The following is a 22,177-nucleotide window of genomic DNA, read 5'->3' on the forward strand; positions in this document are numbered from 1 at the left end:
AAAGATGATTCTACTTAAAGAAAACAGGATCTGAATATAAACTGATTTGTCGATTTCTGTATCTAGTTTCCTCTTGGTCTTCAATCAGGAAACTGAGATTTTGCTTAAAACAACAGCAAAATCCACCCAGACATGCATCATTCCTTGTACATGTCTACTCTGATAAGATTAACTACAAGTAATTAGCAAGGAAGTAATGACAGCAGAGCACCCTACATCTTTACCAAAAAATCTGATCTGTAACAAGTCTGAGCAGAATAAAAAGCTATAATTACAGAGATGAGTTACGTTAAAACTATTCGTGTGTGTGTCTGTGTCTGTGTGTCTGTTTGCTTTAGTTTTCTTAGGAAATTCAAGGCAGTTATTATTAACTGAACACTTCCAGATGGAAGAGATGTTGGAACATACTACACTTACCTGCAGAGCTGCAAGAAAAGAGTGAAATGAAGAGTTTGAAGTACTATCAAAGTAATAATAGTGAATGATAACAAAAGTTAAAATGGATATGCTCTGAAACAAGAGAAACTTCTGAATGACTTCACAGTGCTGTTCATAATCCTAGAGAAAGCATTTTGTATTGAGATACACAAAACTATCCTTTTGCTTCTTGTTTTCAAAATGTAGGTTATTCAAGACAAGGTCAATAAACTCAGCGAATAGCCTGTATTTCTTTAGAGATCTAATAATATGCTCATAGCCATTACAAAGATGGTGAAGCATGGATGCAGTATTTCCACTAACTTCCAAGAAGACAGGCGCTGTTGCCAAAGATTACTCACTATGATTAACAGTGAAAAAGAGCTCATGATTTTATGAGAACTGATTGTGAGTCAGCTTAAGGAGTTCATACAGTTCTTCATAGAGAAATCCTGATTGGTGACCTTGTAATACCTTCAAAAGTACTGTTATGCTTACTAACAACAATTTCTGGAATGCTTGTGAAGTTTTTCAGCTGTGTTGCAATTTGGCTACTACTTGAGAATTGTGAGAACAATTGAAAATTGGTCTTTTTCTGAGTCTTATTTAGGTGCAGTAACGGACATGGGAAGAAAGTAAGGCTTCCCAAAACTTGAGGTTTTGCCACTGTAATGTAATGTTGTCCTCACACGCTGGGGATGCCACAGGAGATTTGCTGAGTTGGGTTCAGCAACATCACATAGCTGCCTGGGGAGGAGAGAGGAGGAAGAACAAAAATGAGAAAACTGATGGGTTGAGGTAAAAAATGATTTAGGGGAAGGAAAGGAGATGGGCTGGGGATGAGAGATGCAAGAGTCACTTGTTACTATCTGCAAGCAGACCTGAGTGGTCTTGGGTGCGGTGGAGTCATGCTTCAGCCTGTCTAGGTCAGCCATCCCACCTGCATCCCCTGCCAGTCGTGTGCCCACCCTGAACTTACTTGTGACAGGCAAGGGATAAGAGGCTGGACTGGGAAAAAGAAAAGGCCTTGATGCTGTGCATTTGCAAATCTGCAGTAGACAAAACATTACTGTGTTATCAACATTATTTTAGTCACAAATTCAAAACAGCACCATACTATGAGGAATCTTAATGCCAGACCTAATACAGACATCACTCATGTGAGCTGACTTGTGAGGAGGAAAGTTTAAGCAGAACATGTCTAGTCATTGCTTACTAATTCTAGGGACTTTCATCATTTCCCTTACTGATGCTGTGAAAGAATTAATAAACTTTAGCTACAGCAACAGGAAGGAGAAAAGCTTTGGGGAAACTAGACTGAATGAACATATATCTCTGCTTAGGAACAGTTTAAAAAGTGAGGGTAAAAAAAAAATCCATGCAAAACATTCAGTGTAGACTGAAGAAAAAAAAAAAAAAGTGGACAAGTAAGCTATTATGTTGTTGGCTTTTTTTAAGGGCTTTTCCTGTTAAAGTTTCTCAAGGGTCTTATTCTGCTGGATGTCCAGTGCCATTTTACTCTTCTGCTTCCCTCTCTTGGGAAGTGTTGGCAAGGTTTAAATGACTCTGTTGAAGGTCAGCATGGTGCTATTTCATGTTGTGAGAATGCTTTTTCTTTAATATGGCAGTTCTAAAAGGTGCTTGAATTATTTTCCTGGCATCTTGTCTGACATCTCCATAGCTTGCATCTTAACTGCTGAAAATAGATCTTACTCTGTTCTTACTTTCATTCCACATAGTACTGCAGTAGTTTGCATCTAAATACCATTACTGTGCTGATTCAGCATCACTCATTTTCTAGCAGTGTTTCATGCTTGAGCTCTTGGGTACTCCTGTTTGAGTAGAAAGCTATTTTGCACATTTCAAGTGGCTTATATGTCTTTCTTAGACATGATGTTGCAGTGTTTTGGAAAATGGCTGTAGCTAAAATAAAAACAAATGGGAATTTGTGATCAATGATCATAATCCTTTGTTTGGCCAGCATTCCAGCTGCTGTTATAAAGGCCTTTGTTTCTGCTTTGGGGGAACAAACTTGTTAGGTTTTTGTTTGTTTCTGTTGTTTTGTTCCGTGTTTTTATGGTTGGTTGTTTTGCTGTGAGGGTTTTTTTGTTTGTTTATTTGGTTGGTTTTTTTGTTTTTAATTATGTTCTTCCAGATCTAGAAGAATTGTAAAATTATCTTTCTTTAGCTTTAAAAGAAGCATTTTGGGAAAAAAAAAAATTCACAGATCCCTTCATAAATACTGTCACACTCTTACTTTTTTCTTCCAGATCTTTGCTGATACCAATGGTAATAGTGTAATAGCACACACAGGTATTCTCCAACAGAAATGAGATGATATTTTAATATTTTCTAACTTTCTGAGTAAAAATTCTTGCACCATTTTGTTCTGAAGATGTAGAAGCAGCCAGCTTACTAAAGAAAGGAATGCTACGTACCAAGCACTCAGCTGCAGCTTCTTCTTCTAAATGGCCAATGGGATCTTACAGCTCAGAAGGGGATCTTACAGATGTAGACTTAGGGTTTCTCAGTGAGCTGTCGGGCTCATCTAGATTTTTAGGTTCAGTGAATATGTCTTAGCAAAGCTAGAAGAACTGAGGAAAATACATCCATGCAAATATAATTCTGCCTACTTACATCCTGGAGGATTAATAAGGACTTATTTGAAAGCACTCAAGTGAAATCATTTCATTAGTTACCCTGTAGGGAAGTTTGAGTGTATCTGGAATCATCTGGCCAAGGTCTGTGATGGATGTTCTTCATCATTAGGAACTTCTTGTTACATAGATGCTCTCAGTAAAGGTGAGATTTATTTAAAATTTCAGGTGCTCAACAGCACTTATTCAAGGAGTCAGAAGAAGGGCCTTGGTGACAGGAAAAGCAAACAAACAAACAAAAAGTCTGCAGATGCTGCTTTGGAGATGTCTCATGCAAACAGGAAGGTGAATACTGCAAGGATGGCTGAATTTCTCCAAACAACTGTTAAAATGTATTTCTAAGCTTCCAGTGCTACAAGTCCAACCTAATCAAAGACATAATTATCTTTAGCTTTGATCTATGTAAATTGCTACACAGTGTTTTAGAAACGTTTCGTTCTTAAGTATAAAATAAATCTATTAACAGATAGCAGATTCTTGTTTGTAGGAATCTTGATTACTCCAGGGTGAAGGTATATGAAGCCCTCCTGGTGTACCAAATTCTAGAAATTGAGACTTGTATGCTAAGTTAGAAGCACAAACTGTGACACTGGTCCAGCAGTGCAAAGGGCTGTTGGTGGTGGTTGTTTGCGTGTCTTCAGGACTGCTGTTTATCTGTGTGCTCTTTGCACAGTAACACTGAGTCCCAGTAACTTTCTCCTACATAGGCACATGCTTGTGTCTGGTTGCTAGTGGTTACATTTCTGTCTAGTATTCTGAGTAGTTACCTTCTGCAAAATGGGAGGACTTTCAGAAATAAGAGTATTTCATTAAAATCTACGAATAACTGTTGTTAGAAGGTAGGGTCCACTGTATGGTTTATCTTCCAATCTTACTATCTGTGCTTGGACTGGATCTTAGTAGTCCTTTCTAACCTTTATGATTTTCTGGTTGACCAACAGAAAATGGATTCTAGAAAGAGCACACATTTGCATTTACAGTGCAATATGATCAAAATGTAAATCAGTTGGAAAAGCTAAAGGCAACAGAGAGAACATCTTGTAGCGTCATGCACTTTGTTTGTGAGTGTTTTGGCTAAACTAGGTTTGGAACTGTTCCTGTCTTTCCTGCTTGGTTGCTCTGATACTCTTGGCGATGGGACAGGACAACACTTATTCTCAAAACAGAAATTTGCAGGAGTTTCTGATCCCTGAACTGATTTGGTGTGGTGATGGGTAACCACCACCTCTTCTGCAACAGAAGGAATGTGCTAGGATTAAAATGATGGAAAAGATCACTGGCTTGTACAGTTAGAATTAAATTTGTTAGAATTTGTTAGAATTAAATCTTCAGTCACTTTCAGATCATTTAATTACAAATTTGATATAAATAATTATACCATTAATTGTGGTCTTCCTAGATTAAACAAACTAAGAGAACTCCAGTGCGATTTTATGAGAAACTAAACTTTGACAAAATATCAGGTTCAGGGCAGATCAGGATTTAGCTTGTTGAAATCTCTGAGAATTTGTTTTCTTCTTATATAAAGCTGAGCATGCAGGACTTGCACATGACTGCAGAGAAGAATAAATCTTTCTAATATAACATGTAAAATTACTGGAAAAAATTAATTGGTAAATTAGAAAACAGACATATACTTCCCTTTTATCAGGAGCTGGGATTGCCACACAGACACAAAGCCTGTGATGTGGCTGCCTGTTGCCATGTCTGTGCTGGGATAAAATGCCTGGTCCAGAGGAAAGCTGAGTGAGGGACATGGCTCCTGCCAGCTGGTGCATCCCTGCCGCCTGCAGGCATTCCCACACAGCCTCTTACTGCCTTCCAGCTGAGATCTGACACCAGGCACACTTTCTGGTTGAAAATGCTCGTATAGTAAATGTTGACTCCAATTTTTTCATTTGTGAACTTGACCCAGTAGATGCTCTATGATAAATTATCATTCCTGAATTCTCCTGCGGGATAGATGCACTTTTACACTTCTATAAATAGCGAACAGTATTTATTCCCCCCACAGGCTTAGCAGTACTCTAGAAAATCTGTTGTCATTTATTATGGCCTGGCCTAATGTGGGTTTTTAATTGACATGATTTCTCTATGTAATTTGAGCAACGGAAAGAGGAAGAAAGAAAGCTGAAGATTACTATTATCAGTGTGTCCTAAGGCTGTTGCTTTTAAATGTAGGATTATAACTGCTGTTTAACAGAATTATCCTTGGCATGCATGGCCTCAGGAAGAGGTCTGAAAGCAAGGGCAGAGCAGTGCTGTCAGCTGACAGCCTGAAGCAGTGTCTTTGAAAAGGTCTGAAACCATCACTTCTTGTTTGGAAGATGACCTCTGGCTTTCCTAGCTCAGTTCTGCTTTGTGGAAACAGGGAGGAGAGGCTTCGTAGTTGCATAGTCTCTCCTGCTCTTACATAAATTCAGGTTGCTGCTGTGACCCTTGAAAAAGACTCTTCCTAGGCAAGTGCTAAAGGGGATGCTGGCCAAGAGAGATATTGGACCTGCTGGAATAACAGGACAAATCCTGGCTGCATACACCAGCCCACTAGGGAGCTGTGGGCTAGCTCTTGGTTGATCATGGTAGCAGAGAGCAAATAGTGGGTCTGCTGCCAGTTTCTGACATGAATGTCTTTGGCTCTTATTGCAGAGCTTTGTGCTGAATTCCCTGAGAGAGTTTTCCAATGCACTATTTATTTGTGGTGCAACTCTGTATGGCAAACATATCTTTATAGCCATGCTTAGTTGTAAAAGTTGTTGGTTGGTTGGTTGGGCAAAATGGCATATCAGAGTAGCTATGGAGGCATTCAGTAGCACTTACAGTCGTAGAAGATTTATGTCATTATAACCTCAAGACCTCTCCTAGATGTCTTGCCTGCCCCATTCTAGCTTCATTCTGTGCGAAGTTTGCATCAGTGAGTTTTATGCAAGAAAGTGTCTGCCAGACTGAAAGCTCCTGTGAATTGCTCTTAATTTTGACCATAAAAATTTCTGCTCTAGAATGAACAACAACAAAATGTTGCCGTCAGTTCAAGAGATGTATGCTTAAGGGAAAGAAAATCATACTTGAATTACTTTATAACATAAATTCATTTTTTAAATATTCTTAATTATAAGCATGCAAATATCAGTGACAGGTGGATCTGGCGGACAGAGCTCTTATAGTAACTACACTGCTAGCATCCAGAGAGCAGTGCTATTGTGTAAAATATTTCACAGTTCTAATGCATAGAACATGAATTTAATGAAGCATTAAATTAAATATTTTTAATGTTGAGAATATTTTTAAGTCAGTATTTGCTGTGGCTTCTTGCAAAATCAACATTATAATCCTGCTTTTGTTTCCCTACAGATGATGAAATATGCCTGGGATAATTATAAGCGTTATGCATGGGGATTAAATGAACTGAAGCCCATATCTAAGCAAGGACATTCAAGCAATTTATTTGGTGAGTACAGTGTATTTTTGTGCTCAGTGACGTTAGCATAAAATACCAAATCAGCTGAAAAGATTATAGGTGATAAACACGTGTTCTTTCTAGCCTTTGTGATGCAGTGTGGTGTTTCTTCCTTATGTATAGAAAATAACTATTAATGAAGGTGATGCGATGACTTATAGATTTCCTTTTGAATGAGAATAAATGAAGTATATGTCATAGTTTTGTTACATTAAATACTTAGAACTTTTCATATAATGTGGAACTCATTGACACTGGAGTCCATAAGGATGAAACAAAAAATATAAGTTGGGACAGGTTCAAGAAGGATCTTGTACAAGAAATCAGTGTTATTACTAGATATTCTCTGCAGCCATGAAGGTAATTGAAGCTCTTTGTGGTTCTCTGGAGTTTATTCCTAACACTTGAAGAAACTTGCTAATCTGTATCGGTCAGGCTCCTTTAGCAGGCTGTTTTTCTTTCATGAATATAACCATTATTTGGACCTCTAAACGTTACACAAGAGATGTTTAAATAACACCCAAGTTGTTATCAGTTTAGAACAGATATGGGGCTGAAAAGCTCCAGCAGGAAAAGCACACTGCAGAAATCCAGTGTAATGAGGCAAGACGTTTTACTGTACAAGTGGGACAGACGTTTGGATAAACAGCGATTGAAGGGCAGCAGCGTTCTATGAAAGTGTGAGAAAGCAGTCCAGCAAATTATCATCTTTGGTCTTATGAAAAAATATCAGTCAAACTGTTTGACAGCAATCTTCGTATTCAAATAAATTCTGTTTTCCAAACAGAAAGCTGAAAAAATGAACTAATTTCTGTAGCTGAGAAAAAGTCAGTATATTATGTTGATTTTAACAGGAACTTATTTGGTCGACTGTGTGGAAAAGATAGCTTCAAGTGGGAACAGTTCCTAAAACAGCTTAAATAGAGCACTTATCAAATTCTCAACTATATTTAGAAGTTGCTAAGAGACAGCAGTTGTGATCATGAAAATAATTGTGAAAATACAGCATCTACACTGATATTGCTGCACTCCTTGTCTACCCAAGATGATATCTGAAAAAGTTACTAGATAATGATTAAACAGTTAACTGTTCAATTTTAAATATTAACTGGTTGATTGAAACCAAAGTAGTTTAGGCTTCTGTTTTCATAGGCAAAACTAAATTTTTTTATTACCTTCCTTTAGATCATAGATAATTTTGCAGTTTAATATCAGATATCAGTAACTGTTTAATGCAATCCTGTTTGCTTTGTTTTCTTGGAGGAAAACAGAGTGGTACATAAATGTCTAGAAAATTAAAATGTTTAGTCTAGTTTAATTGGCATCAGAAGAAGGATAACATTTAAACTGATTTGAGTTCGTAATGGTGCCTCATGGATTGTTAGAAAAAGCAACAAGTATATTGACTTGTGAATTTTTTAATCAGAAGTACTGCAGAGACTGCACAAGAGTGAGTCTTCAAGGCACTGTTTTAGTGTGTAATATGAAAGTGTTGGATTTGAAAATAATATTAAATTTAGAGGAATAAGAGCCAGAGTTAGTCTAATTACAGATCTCTGACTCATCATGGCCTTCTGGAATAAGAACTTATTACTGAGGGAATTTCCTTAAAAATGTCTTTACTCTTACTGATATTGGTGGCAAATCAGAAGTATTTATTCCCTTTCTGATTAATTGCTTTATGAAATACTGAAGAGCAGCATATCTACAAAGTCATTCTAACTCATAAACTATCCTTTCTTGGGTCTGTATTCTTCTTTTGATTTTTTTTTCTTTTTTTTTTTTTTTTTTTTTTCCCAGAAGCAAATCCTTGTCAAATCAATAAATCTGTTCTGTACCTTCATGTACATGTACTCTACTAAGGGCTTTTCCATTTTCGTAAAGGAATAAAAGGAACAAATACCTCACTATGGGTATCAGCAGGTTCCAGTGCTGTGGTTCACTGATGCTTAATGTTGTGTAGGCTACAAATAGCATAGTTCTGACACAGAAGGGGAGAGAGAGCTTTTTTCCAATGATGTTGCTTCTAAGCTTTTGGAGGTACAGTGGAATGATGAGGCATTTTGTTAGATAATCATGGCTGTTGTCTTGAAGGCTCTGAAACATAAAAATAACATGAGTAATTAACAGGCATAATTGTACATATATGTGACTGTTAGTCAATACCATCGAATTTGGCACCTTGTTTAATGTGATGTGATACTATTGTTAGGCTAGGAGGAAGAGGAATATTTCCAGTGGGATCATGACAGGAGAAAGCTGGGTAGAAGCCCAGATAGTTCTGACCTCCAGGTCAGATCTTGATCTTGCTTATATTCTGTGAGCAGTGTTAGGGGAGAATGGAGTTTGTATTCAATAAGCTTGAGGAAGTCTTCAGATTGGAAGACATTCATGTAAGAGGAAGTGAGTTGTATTCCTAACATGCACACTCAAAATAACTTATCTTTTAAGGAACAGCTTAAACATTTATTGAACCAAGATATTTTTATTTCAAGATCAAGCCAAAGCCTCAAACTTGCCTCTGACCATTGAAAGTCTTTTTGGCATATCCACATAATGTTTTGTTTTCCTTTTAACTGCCACTTCAGCTTTTACCATGTTATCTTGGCAAGTAACTAACATTATTGCAGGGTTTTTTAATTGTTTACACCAACGATAAAGGATTCAGTTAAAATAATAAAGCAGAAACAAACTGACAGCAATTGTCTCAGTAGTGTTCAAAATAGTTTAATTCCATGAAGTTAAGTGTACAGATGCTTCTAGACTGATCAAGTAATTCAGAATGACTGGATGAGTTTTGTGCTTGTCTTCTACACTGGTATGATGTTTGTTACTTGTACTAATGGTTCTTTATAAAGTATATTTTTTTCTTCATGAATCTTTATAAATTGTAATTATTTTAGTTATTTTAATGTAGCCCCTATCCAAATATCCCTTTTCACGTTTCCAATGTTAATGGCCTTTTTAAATACTCTTCCAGAAATGCTATGGCTGTGCTCCCAAGTTACTTACTGCAGCCGTGGAAAAATCAAGTGAACAGAGTGACAGTTCAGCAAGGGTAACAAGTTACCCAACGTATTTAATGCAGTGGGAAACAGCAGGCGATTCTGTGAACCCAGAGGGATTCCTTGAGAGATGATAATTGCACTTTAAAATAGCAAATGGGATATAGATACCTAGATTTGAACCAATACATAAGTGGCATGGGAGATATGAATCTAGTTAAGCTCAAAATAGGTAGTAAAGATTGGAAATTTTTTTTTTTTTTTTTTTGTATAATATATGGAGGCCCATTAAAAGTGACTCACTTGATGGAGTGAACAAGGATTTGTTTCTTGTAGAGAATGCTATCCTTTGTGTAGGGTTAAAGTATCAAATCAAAAGGTGACGTGTTCAAAACAAGTGAAAGAAGAGGGTTTGTTACAAAATGTGTGGCTGAGCTGCATGAGTGCCAGAAGCATTGCAGATGCCAATGGCTTCCATGGAAAATAGATGAAACAATGGAGGATATATTCCAAGAGCAATTAAATAGATAGCAGACCTGTATCTAGAATGCATAAACCTACAAAATACTGGACATAGAAGAGCATTCTAGAAATACTACTGCATTGTTTCATGTTGCGCACATGAGAAGCCAGGTTTGTGGAAATGTATGTAGGCTTTTTCTCCCCATTCTTGCCAGCTGGTAACAGTGACTGCAATTGGAACTGTTGCTAGGGGATTGCCAGTATCTGAGTAAGTTTCATGTTTTGGCACGTTACGTTTTAATAATCTTGCCTTACAATTCAAATTTCCTTTATCTAAAGAAAATCACTTCTTAAAAATCTAAGTCAGCTTTTGAAATAGTGCTTTAAGAAACATACACATTTAGTAAAAATGTTAATTTTGTCATATCTGTTTGTATTTTTTTAAAAACATTGAGAATAATGTAATTTAAATTTTATTGTACACTGTGTATGTGTATACAGTTGGAAAGAATTAGATGCTTCATTGATTTTTTTTTCTTGTATTTAATGTTGCAAAATATCCAATCTTATTTCTTTTGTCAAGCAAATCTAAATAGCTTTTAATGTCTAGATTAATAAAAAAGCTGTGATTTCTATATTTTTTTGGCTGGAATTGTAAGTATAAATTGACAAATAGAAGGAAGAAAACAGCAGAAAGCATCTGCTTTGAGTTTCTTCAACTTACAATAAAGTGATTAAAAAAATTTGCCTCAGTGGCTGTGAAAACAGTGACAGGTCTGAAAGATCGAGGTGGGGCTCAGTGCAAATTCAACATAGCTATGTATAATTCTTTTTGGATTTTTCACAGTAGTACAAAGTAGCCATTGAAAGAGTCCTTCTGATAGTAATAGAAGAAAATTGCTCTTGCCCTTTACTTGTATGTTCTGAATTTCTATCCCATTTAATATATATATATATATATATGTATGTATGTGTGTACATATGTGTGTGTGTGTCACATACTAATTTTCACGTTTCAACTCAGAAACACAAAAATGTCACTTTTTCTGGAAGAGAAAACAATGTTCTACTCATCTTCTATGTGTATGTAAGAACAAGAAGTTCTAGTTTATTATGCCTATTGGTTAGTGAATTATTACAGGAGAGGAAACTGACATATATAACGACAGGAGGTCATTTCGCAGTTAATTCCTCTCAGTTTTGCTGTATGTTTTTCCTCAGTTTTCTTCCATTACAAGTATGATACTGAGTCAGAAGAAGAAAAGCAGTTGATTTCAAGAAGGATAAGGCAAAAGCAATATCTTGGTGTAGTTTCCATTCTTTTATAGGAAATGCATTATGACAGATTTCCGAAACTAGTCCATATAGAGTTTTCTTTGACATGCTTGCAAATTACAATTTTTTATCGGATTCATAAAAATGCATGCAAATCTGTATATATGTGTGTATATGTATCCAAGTATATTTGACAGCAAGGAATGTGGATATTCTGGAGAATGATAACTTCATATTCAGGGACTGGGAGGAAAATTGTAAACAAGATATTAAATGCACCAGTATGCATACAGTCAGGCTGCCAGGATCAATGCTATATTAGATTCTCCTGGGGAAAAAAAAAAAAGAAAAAAAAGAAAAAAAAAGAAAAAGCCTTGTCTAAAAACCTGAAACAAATAAGTTTCTCGGCCTAGCCTTCAAACAGCTTGGCCATGTGCCGGTTGAGTTTCTTAAACCATATGGCCACATACGCTCTGTCACAGAGCCGTTCTAATAAGCTTGTCTTCCAAGGACAGCAGTTCTCCCTGCACTATCTCCCTGGAAACTTATATGAAATTATTCATCCTGTGACCACACTTTTTTTTTTTTTAAATTCTTCTCTGCTCACCTAGTCCAGAGGCATTACTCCATTCTCTAATGTATTCAAGTTTTCTTATTTGTGTGTGTGGAGTCACTAAATATGTGTAGTCTTTGCAGTAAGGTTCTTGAGCATGTTCTCAAGCAGTTTTTTGTATTTATTTCCTCATGAGCTCAGTAAAAGTGTAAGTTTCTTGAACGTGTTTAAGGGGGTAAATTTCCTTTATTATGAGTGAAGGGCAGCCAGGTTCCAAGCAAGCCCTGAGAAGACAGCATTCACTTGTTACCAGAGTGTGCTGCAGTTTTATTACTGGAATATCTGGGGGAAAACATAGATGACTTTTTTTTACAGTAGGAAAGGGACATTCCAGAAATAATGATAGATGGTATAAGCAATCAGTAACTGCTTAAACAGATAAATTGTCTATTTTTATTACAAATATGAAGTGATTTATGATGATCACAGAATCATAGAATGTCTTAGGTTAGGAAGGGACCTTACAAATTATCTAGTCCCAGCCCCCTTGCCATGCTCACAGTTGCTACTTACTTGATCAGGCTGCCACTGCCAAGTGTTACCTATTATTATATTTCTAAGAGGTTAAAAATGGAATCCTATCTGCAATCTCAAGTTGAGAAAGTGATGTCAGTCCTGTGATATAGAGGTCTCCAATCATTCCTCCATTTCATGAGGAAGGAGAATACCACAATGTGGTGAACACAAATGAATTCAATAAAATGATTGACTTGTAAGTCAAATATGAATAATTCAATCCTGATGTGTGGCAAAAGTTTACAAGACTAACTTTACTGTTTTCTCAAGCATCTCAGGATTATATTCAAATTCTGTGAAGTTCTTTGCAGCTACTCTTTTGTTATTTACCAAGGGATATCTATTCCTGATTGAGTAATCAATTATCCACCTGAGTCATTAGCTTTGTTGGAGAAAGAGGGGTTAGATCTAATGAATTCCTCTGGTTTTGCAACCTAAATTATTTTGTAGGGAAAGACAGTTACTTCTGTGTCAAGGGTCTTCTCCAAAGATTATCTTAATAGTAGTTTGCATTAATTATGAAGATTGCTGAAGCCAAATACATAAATTCTGAATTGAATGAATTGGCCCAAAATGAATTTTGTACAGTCTTCAGTAAATGGGAATCAAAAGTCTTTCTAGACAAAATGCTGTTTTGAGAAGGTTGTAATAAATTTCAAGGAAACATGAGAATGTTATTTGGGGTCGGTTTGTTTTCTCCTCCACCTTCCTCAACAGCCTTTTAGTACAGGACCATGAACACGTATTTAAACTATATCAAAGTGAATGTATGGGTGACACTTCATTTTGCAGTCTTACTTGAAAATTAGTAGACTGACTGTTATCCATAGCTGCAAAAGTGGTAGAAGGACACTACTAGCAAAAATGCACAGAGCTTTCTCTAAAACCCTCCATCTGGCTGTCTCTTCTAAACTGAGAAATTCAGATGTACACATGATTGCTTTTGTTCCCCATAATGGTATTATGTGTGGGCTATATGATGATGCATAGTATCAGAGAAGATAACTTGAGAAAGGACTAGCCTAACAGAAATGTGATCACTGCTTGTCTGCTTCCTAAATCTTTGTGAATTATTGAATATAGAGTATAAAAAAAATATTAAATAAATAAAAATATTTTTTTCAGAATCAGTCATTTCTCAATGAGGTTATTATCTTCTGTGAATTATATTTTACAGTGAATGGTTTTATCAGTGTTAAAAAGCACAAAACCATTGCTGAAAATGCAGTGCATTAGAACCACTCTTCAAAACAGTCTTAGTGGAAGAACTACTTAAATATTTTGATATTGTGTAGCAGCAGCATGGAAATCAAATTTAAGGCTGTGAATTACTGGTTGCCCACTTAAATGCCTATATTTCTCATTTTTAACTGGATTAATTAAAACTGGATTTTGAAATTAGAATTAATTTGAATTAATTAGATTTAACTGAAAAGCTTTCTGTTGGAAAGTAAATCACTGAATTTATTTATTTCAGGTAGCATTCAAGGAGCAACAATTGTGGATGCCCTTGATACACTGTACATCATGCAAATGAAAGAGGAATTCAAGGAAGCCAAAGAGTGGGTAGAAAAAAACTTAGATTTCAATGTGGTAAGTAGTGTTAATATTTAATACGTAATGGTTTGTTTAGTATCTAAGAACCAACTAATTTTGCAAGCATGATAGCAGGCTACAGCATTTAGAATATCAATAGCTAGAACCGTAGCAAGAAGCAGGAATGTATTGAACTTAATGCAGTGCCTAGTGGCAGTTTTTCTGTTTGAGAGATTTATGTAGACAGGAGGCAAACACCTGAACTCTGAAACAAGGAAAAGGTAAATAGGTTATCATTGTAAAATATGCAACAAGCTTTTCAGTGTTTTTGGATAGAATTATCAGGACTTCAATGCAAACATTATTGTTTTTTTCTACGTAAAAACTTAATTTTTCTTTCTGAAATCTTCCATGAGTTAGACTTAACATTTAGAGAAGGCTACGCATAGCACATAGTCATTTAAATTCCTTTGAGTGTTCTAGTAAAGCTCAGTCCCATGACTTATACTGAACTCAGCTCAGCTCAAACTGCTTTAGCCACATGAGTCACTAGGTCATTAAACCTGCATGTACAAATCATCCTATTAACTGGTAAGTATGCACTTGAGAGTTCATTTATAAAGCTTTTATTCTTGAAATGTTCTTTCACAGAACAGCTAGAGCAACTATAAAACTTCGGTTAAATTGAGAAGGTCTGGTCTTGGTCCTTTCTTTTTTTTCTGCTTTTTTGTATGCATGAGAATATAATATAATTACTGGGTACAGAGAGACAATGGAGTAGCTTCACTGCTCAGAGTAGTCCCAGTAAAGTATAATAAAGCACTGTAGGCACAGAGCACTGAGCTCTGTAAACCTCTTATAGTTAACGTGCATTATGGTGGAAACACTTTATGCAAACAGAGTATTCTTTCTAATATGTAAAAGTCACGTTTAATTAGATTCTCTTACATACTTGAGAAATAATTATCAATTTAAGAAAGAGGTGTTAATAAGAGAGGATATTATATAGTTTATATAAGCAGCAATTTAGCGTGCATTTATATTTATGTTAATCATGTAAATACAGAATATTAAACTGTGCTTCTGAGTAGCATCAGATGTCTGAACAACACACTAGGTATATCCTGAGCATAGAACTTTTTTCTGTAGAAATTTTTGTGATGTAAAATTTTTGTCTTACTAGCTTAGCATTAGGAAACTAAAAAAATGTAAGAACAAAATATCATAGAAAATAACAAGCTCTTCTTCAAAGGAAAAACTGAGCTCTGCTTGGAGGAATGTTGTAAAACCTTTAAAGTGATTTGTATTAATAACATAAAAATCTTTATTATTACAGAAGTCTTGCTATTTTTTCTGTTGCAAACTTCTTATAGATGGTTCTGCCCAACATTTCAGCTCCTCTTGTTAATCTAAGCATGACTGAGGAAAAATGTCAAAGCTGTAAGATTTCTGTCAAAGTGTCTGCAATTTTGTATTACATTAGTCAGTCAATGTAGTACTCCAAAAGATTTACCAGCACTGCTTTACAGATACTATTGTTTTGCATCAATAACTGTCCCGAGTTCAGCAGCTAACATAGAGTTTTCATAACACTTCATAGTCATACAGAGCTGAATTAATTTTCCCAAATTAGGATGAGGAAAATAAAACTAATAACTTTAGTAATTCGTTATTACTTTCAACTTTGATATTGGTCACATTATCTGTTTGTTTAATGTTCCAATTTTGAATGATATTTTATATCTCTGTCTTACAGTAAAAAGCTGGAAATTACTTAATGCAAAGTACACAGGGCCTTTTTTAAAAATAATTTTAATTATTATTTAATAAATTTTTAAATATGTTTCAGACATTATGAAACATTTTCTGCTTTTGTATTTTGTATATTATTACTTGTGTTTCATAAACCATTTTCCTATGAAATTGATTTGGTTTTTATTAACTGACATATAGAGATACGTTTAAATGCTATTTAGTAGAAGTATTATAACACATGTTTTTTAATGTTTCTGGTCATTTCCTAGGCAGTGACTACTTAATTGGCTTTTAAGGAAGCACATTTGACCTTCATTTGTATAAATAGGATTAGATTTTCTACACATTAAATCTTTCTAAATCTTTAGTTTCTTTAAGATGTTCTTTACAAAAATCACTGAGTGTAATCTGTGGTAGAATCTTTTTTGTTTGTATTCTAGTGCCATGCAGCTGGATAATGCAAGCTATCTTCTCTCAAAATTAATAATACTTCAGATACTTGGGGACTGTCGTGAAGCATTTAGCTAGCAATATATCATTCTCATTGTGCGGTCATAAAGGTTTCTACATTTCACTTTGTAATGTAGCCTCTAGTTTATTTGCATAAAAGGATTTTTAGAATAAAGATGTCATAGTGGGAGATGGCATCATTGCATCACATTAGACCATAGTTCCTCCATTCAATAAATTTTCTGGCTTCTCTGCTTCCTTTCTTGAGAAAGTTTCAATCTAGGAAGAAAATTAAGTAAATGCCATCCAGAATTCCTGGGAAACTTGAGTGAACTTGTTTGGAAGCATCCTTGTTTTGGAGTACACTAACCTGAGGCTGTTTTCATTGTACCTGGAGCTGCAAGCCCTTTGTTTTTGAATCTGAAATATTTTCACTGCAGCGCTCAATATCTATTCTCATAACTGCTGAAATTCCTTGCATTTGATACCTTGCTGAAGTTTCCATCCAACAAAATGGTTCTTTAGGAATTAATTTGCATGGTCTTGTTCTGTTGATATTTTAAGAAATGCATATGTACTCAGACCTTTAGAAATATTTGACATTTAGCAGTGGATAAATCCATGGCCTTTGCATCATAGAGGTGCACTATATTTTCTGTTAAATAGCTTCATGTGTGCGGGGATGTGACTTTAATCTTCAGTTAATAAAGCTGGGGACGTGCTCTGACCTCAGCACATGCTACAACTGGGGAAAAAATAACACTATCTTTTGCAGGACCACTGGGGAACTTGACTGTTTCCTTTCTTTAACAACAGACTTCTGTATGCTTCTCTGTTTTTATTTTTCCCTATTTGCTTTAGGGCATGCACACAAACCAAGCACTCATAGCTTTCTGTGAGAATTTCTCTACCACCACCCAACTTCTACTTCTTACCATGGATGAAAGGTTATCAGACTTCAGTGCAAGGAGGCAAAGCAAAATGAGCTCAGACTTCGGAAAACAGATTACAGGAGAAGTCTCAATAAAACATGTGAAGGATTCAGGAGCCAGTAAATAGTGGTGGAGGAGTGGAGGTCTAGGAGCTGTTAAGGACTAGAACTGATGGTACTTCACTTCTGTACCTGCACACTCAATCTTATCTAGGATGAGAGGCTAGCAGATCTGTCTTCGTGTTCTGAGTGTGGTGGGAGCTGCAGGCTGTAGTGAGGCAGAGGAAGGGGCAGGAGTAGCATGGGGAAAGATCAGAGCTGGAGGGTTGCTTTTGTTCTTCCTCTCTGTTATGATACGAAGATGGAAGAGATCTGTAACCAACTGGATACAAAAGATGAAACTGTCTAAAGTTTTGGGGAAGGGAAAGTAGCTTAGCCTACGTGATTAAATTAAGTGTTCTCTAACCATGCTCAACTCCCTCCCCTCAGAAAGATGGACTCGCCCATACCCTATACTGGGAATGGTCTCTGACATAGACTATGTCCTCAGTCATGCCTAGGCTGGAACAAGAGGGACCAAAATCTGACCAGAAAGTGCTAACAATAAAATGCAGTGTTGGATAACGCTTAGATTCATGCCTTGACCTTGATTCTAAAGTGGATGAAATGAGGCAGGATCAGAACAGAGAGAAGATATGGATGGAGCAGAGTGCAATGAGCTTGTTTGGGCAAAGAGGAAAATTGTTTCCTGTACTAGAAAATTTCTAAAAGCTGAATTTGAATCTTAAAATGACTTTCTTGCTGTTTGTTAGAGGACTTGGCTTTGTTTGCCTCATCTCTCTCTATTTTGACCAAAATGGAGGATGGCAGGAAGTTATGATTGCTTACTCAGATGGAAATAGTAGAGGTCTATGCAGTAGATCTAACTATTTGGATATAACTTGACTCCAATTAACATTTTGTGTGAGCACTGAGTCATTGTGCATTATCTATCTCATCAAATATACCTTTCCTTCTTAGCTTCACAGGACACATCTCCTTAGAAAAGAGCTCCTACTGTGCTGTGGGAAAGTATTAAGAGCTTTTCATTCTTCACCGAGTTGGGGAACTGCTTAAAGAGATGGGAATGGTTAAAATGGCAAGGATAAATTAAGGCTTCTGTCCCGACAGCAGTCTTAAGGAAAGCTGTTTACAGAGGTCGGTCACTATGTGATCTTATAAACCATCGTGAAGCTTGAAGGCTTTGCTTACAGTATGTCTTCTTTTGGCAACTAGAAAAATGCCTAAGTACAGAAACTTGAAATTACATACATATCTGCTGCCACATGCACATTAACATGTCCCTTTTCCAGGATTCCAGAATACCAAATATTATTTACATTTAATTTAATTAACAAAGCTTTGTGTATTTATGTTTAGTTAAGAAGTTTTGTAGCATGGAAGTCAGTAATGAGACAAACTTTTAGAATGCAAGTCAGAAAGATTCCTAATAAAAGAAAGCTTTCCTACTTAAAAGGAAACAAGAGCCACATGTGGGAGGTATGAGTAAATTGACTTCAAGTATAATAGGTCAGTGAGGAAACTTAATAAAGGCAGCAGTTGAAGATGGCTTATGGGACTATTTATTTGCTACTTTGCCAAGTAGCTTATTAGTGCACATTAAACACTAGACATAAAAATTACTTGATTTTGTTTTGATTGCAAAATATTGTTTTGACAGGTTAAAAGGAGATCTTGGCAAATTTATTATTAAATGCAGTTCTTTTTCCAATAGTGTTCATAACATTGTGCCTGCTTAAGGTCTTAAAGTTTGCTGTGTGGGTACAGCAAGTAAGCTTAAACCAATGTGCTGTGTAGTAATAGAGCTTTGATGCATGCAATGAAGAATGCTAAAATTACTTCCCTTGTGAATGGGAACTGAGTGCAAACTGCTACCAAATTTCATTTGTGGACTATGAATTAAACTTTCTTCCTACAGTTACAAGTAACTGAAATATTGTTAAATTACAGTAGATTGATGTAAGCTGGTATAGTATTCTTCATGTCTATTTTTCACTTTCTGGACTGCTTGAAAATGCCAAGTATTCTTGTTGTTCCCAACCTTTGTGCTTAAGTGCGGGAATATTATTACTCAGTAGTAGTCTGTAACTACTGGTACAAATCATTTCTCTTGAAACATGGTCCCTTTGAGTCTATTTTTTCAGTCTAGAATTATGTACATTATTCAGTGTCGTTCAGTGCAGGGTCCCTGGAGTTGTATTGTATAGTTTGTTAACCTGCAGGATACAGGCTGTTGGTGATGGTGCAGTGAGGGATGCGTGTGTGTACCTAACTATTCTTTATACATAGGAACAATATATGGAAATGCACATGAGGTGACAGAAATTATTACACTCGTGATTAAACAAGTACAGGAGAACTGAATTGGAAAAAAAAAGGTTGGGAATTGATCTGTCCAATGACAAAGACTGAAAGGAGGATTGAAGCCTTATTTGGATCTTTATGAAAAACAAGAGAGTGAGTTACTTAACAAATATAAGTTAAGGTGCCTTGATTATTGTATTCAGTCACATAACAGGCACACAATTCCTAATTGAATTTGAGTGACAGTGCAACTACCAGTGCCAATGAGTGCCATGTGGAAGCTGATGCTAGATAAATAAAACTGTACTTAAATTGTTGTGTTATAAGTGAGGGCTACTTCCCATGAGAAAACTTAGATGAAAATTATCTTAGCTTTGATCTACAATTTTGTGGAGAGGAAGATTTTCAGGAGATAGGTATGCTATGGAAATAAGGATTAGAATACTGATCTTTAGGAATCTGGAGCAGTTGCATAAGAGAAGACTTCAGGAGAACCCATCTGACAAGTAGCATTTTTTATACATACAGTGCTTTCAGCATTAAACTCAAAAACATCTGGCTGGAGTTTCAGTGCTGTACCAGTTACAGGCTTAACCTTCCACTTTACCTAAGTGATGGAAGTGACGTAGCGAGCTGCAGCTGAGATCAGGTTGGTCTGTCACAGGTTTGCAAGTAAAATGGAAATGCAGAGTAACACTAACTAATGTAGCACTTGATAAATTTTTTCCCTCCTTTTTTTTTTTTTTTTTTTTTTTTTTTTCTTTCTGGTAATTTTTGCTGCTTTTTGAAGCTTCCTGAGGTACAGACAGGTTCCCTTTCTTTAAAATATGCATAGTAATGGTGAGAGATATGCACTGACAAAGGTATATCAGGTACTGTCTTATACAATACACAATCATGTGTAATCTAAATCTAGATATCATGTTAATCTAAATTAAGATACTCATGAAAAGGTTGTTAAATTAGAAGTTATATCTATCCAATAGGTCAGCACCAACTTCCACACTTGTGAACATAGAAAAGTGCATCATAGTAATTTTAAAATAAGTATGTCCAGTCACTGCTTTTTACAGAAGTCCTATTGGGTACAACAGAATTAACTGAAACATTTCCCATACCAGCTATGCAATGATATAAGGAAGGTTTGAAAGAGAAGTCTAAATTTGAAATTAAAATAGAATAATTTCTGGTTTCTTCAGCTGGTGGATAAAAGTAAAAATATTGGGAGATGAAGAGTTTTTTTTTACTTACATATTATAATACTGTTAAGCTGTTTAGAAGTTATTCGTCTACAGCTGGATTTGAAAGCAAAATAAAAAATAGCATTCTTTATTTGGGATTTTACTTCTGAGTAGAAATATACGGACTTGTGCACTTGTGCATATTGCATGTGAATTATGATTAAAAATATGAAAAGAGAGTGATGGTTAGGGTTGTGGCATTTTAAACATGTAATTAAAAAAATCAAACCAAAAAGATGAAGTTGATATAGCACTAAAATTCAGACAAGTTCACTTTTCTCAACAGACTACTTTACTTCTTCATGTGAGCTTTCCATTTAAAGATAAATATTTCCTGGATATGAAATTACACAATTTCTAACGATTTTGCAAATTACTGTAATCTCTGTGATTTCCAGGTATACTACTAGCCAGGTATAATGAGTTTAAAAGGAACTACTTTATGAAACATAACAGCTTTCAAGTCTTCTGCTAATGAAATGCCTGTCCACTTCATCATGTCTGATGCTTCAGCGTCTTGTGTAAAGGTTTCAGATGAGGATTTTGAACAAAGGGTCAAGGATGTGTGCAAGTGAAGTATTGGAAAACTGCTAACGTTAAAAGAATGATTAGTTTCAAGAAATGTCTTGTAAGATATACACTTCAGCAAGCATGCAGGATTACAGTGCAGTTAATCTTTGAGGTTCAATAGTAAAATCGTTATTCACATTGCTGTGTCACAGGAGGTTCAGTCTGGGTAGTAGGAAAAGCTTCTCCACTGTGAGGGTAGTTTGGTACTGGCATAGACTCCCCAGGGCATTGATCATGGCCCCAAGTTGCTAGAGTTCAGTAACCACTTGGGCAGTGAGCTCAGATCCAGGGCTTGAATTTTGGGTGATCCTGTGTAGAGCTGGGCTTGGACTTCACGATCCACATGGATCCCTTCCAACTTAGGTTATACCAGAATTACTTCAAAGTGTTCTTTTTGTCTACATCTGAATTCTAGAAGCAGATGTCAGTGCATGTATACTAACCTTTTCCTAACATGCCTTTGCATTCCTTGAAAGATCAAATTAATTTTGACTTAAATGGCCATATCGAATCCAAAAAGGTAGAAAGTAAGGTTCTGGAGACAAAATACTCAGCTCAAATATCATTCAATTTACTTGGATGAATTCAAACATTAATTTCATTCAGTTCTTATAAGAAACACAATTACCTGAGATATCTCATGAACTCATTCCCTTGTCTAATGCCTGGCTCTTTAGAGCTTCAACTTTCCCATATCAGAGAAAAGTTTTTGGCCTGTGCTGAAGCTCAGGATTGTAATGGAAATAATAGTAATTTCTGAAGCAGAGATGCAAAATTGTAAGAAGTAGTATTACATTCAAAAGCTGAAATAAAGAAGCTTCACTAGACTGGTTTTTCAACTAAATGTCTCTTTGATGTATCAAATCATAGAATATTAGAATTGCTCAGGTTGGAAAAGACCTTCGAGATCATCAGGTCTAACCACAATATA

General features: G+C 35.8%; 1 protein-coding gene across 2 annotated transcripts in view; it reads left to right on the top strand.

The window, feature by feature from the left end:
* The window catches only part of MAN1A1 (mannosidase alpha class 1A member 1), a 129,248-nt gene that overhangs the window by 26,272 nt on the left and 80,799 nt on the right, over positions 1-22,177 (top strand). For both annotated transcript variants that reach the window (XM_015858710.3, XM_085541762.1), the window contains exons 2-3: positions 6,423-6,519; positions 13,877-13,992. In XM_015858710.3, the coding sequence (XP_015714196.2) occupies positions 6,423-6,519; positions 13,877-13,992 (213 nt within the window). The remainder of the gene's footprint in view (positions 1-6,422; positions 6,520-13,876; positions 13,993-22,177) is intronic.

This window comes from Coturnix japonica, chromosome 3, assembly GCF_054131305.1.
Source record: "Coturnix japonica strain WE chromosome 3, WE-NBRP24, whole genome shotgun sequence".
In the NCBI taxonomy this organism is placed as follows: Eukaryota; Metazoa; Chordata; class Aves; order Galliformes; family Phasianidae; genus Coturnix; species Coturnix japonica.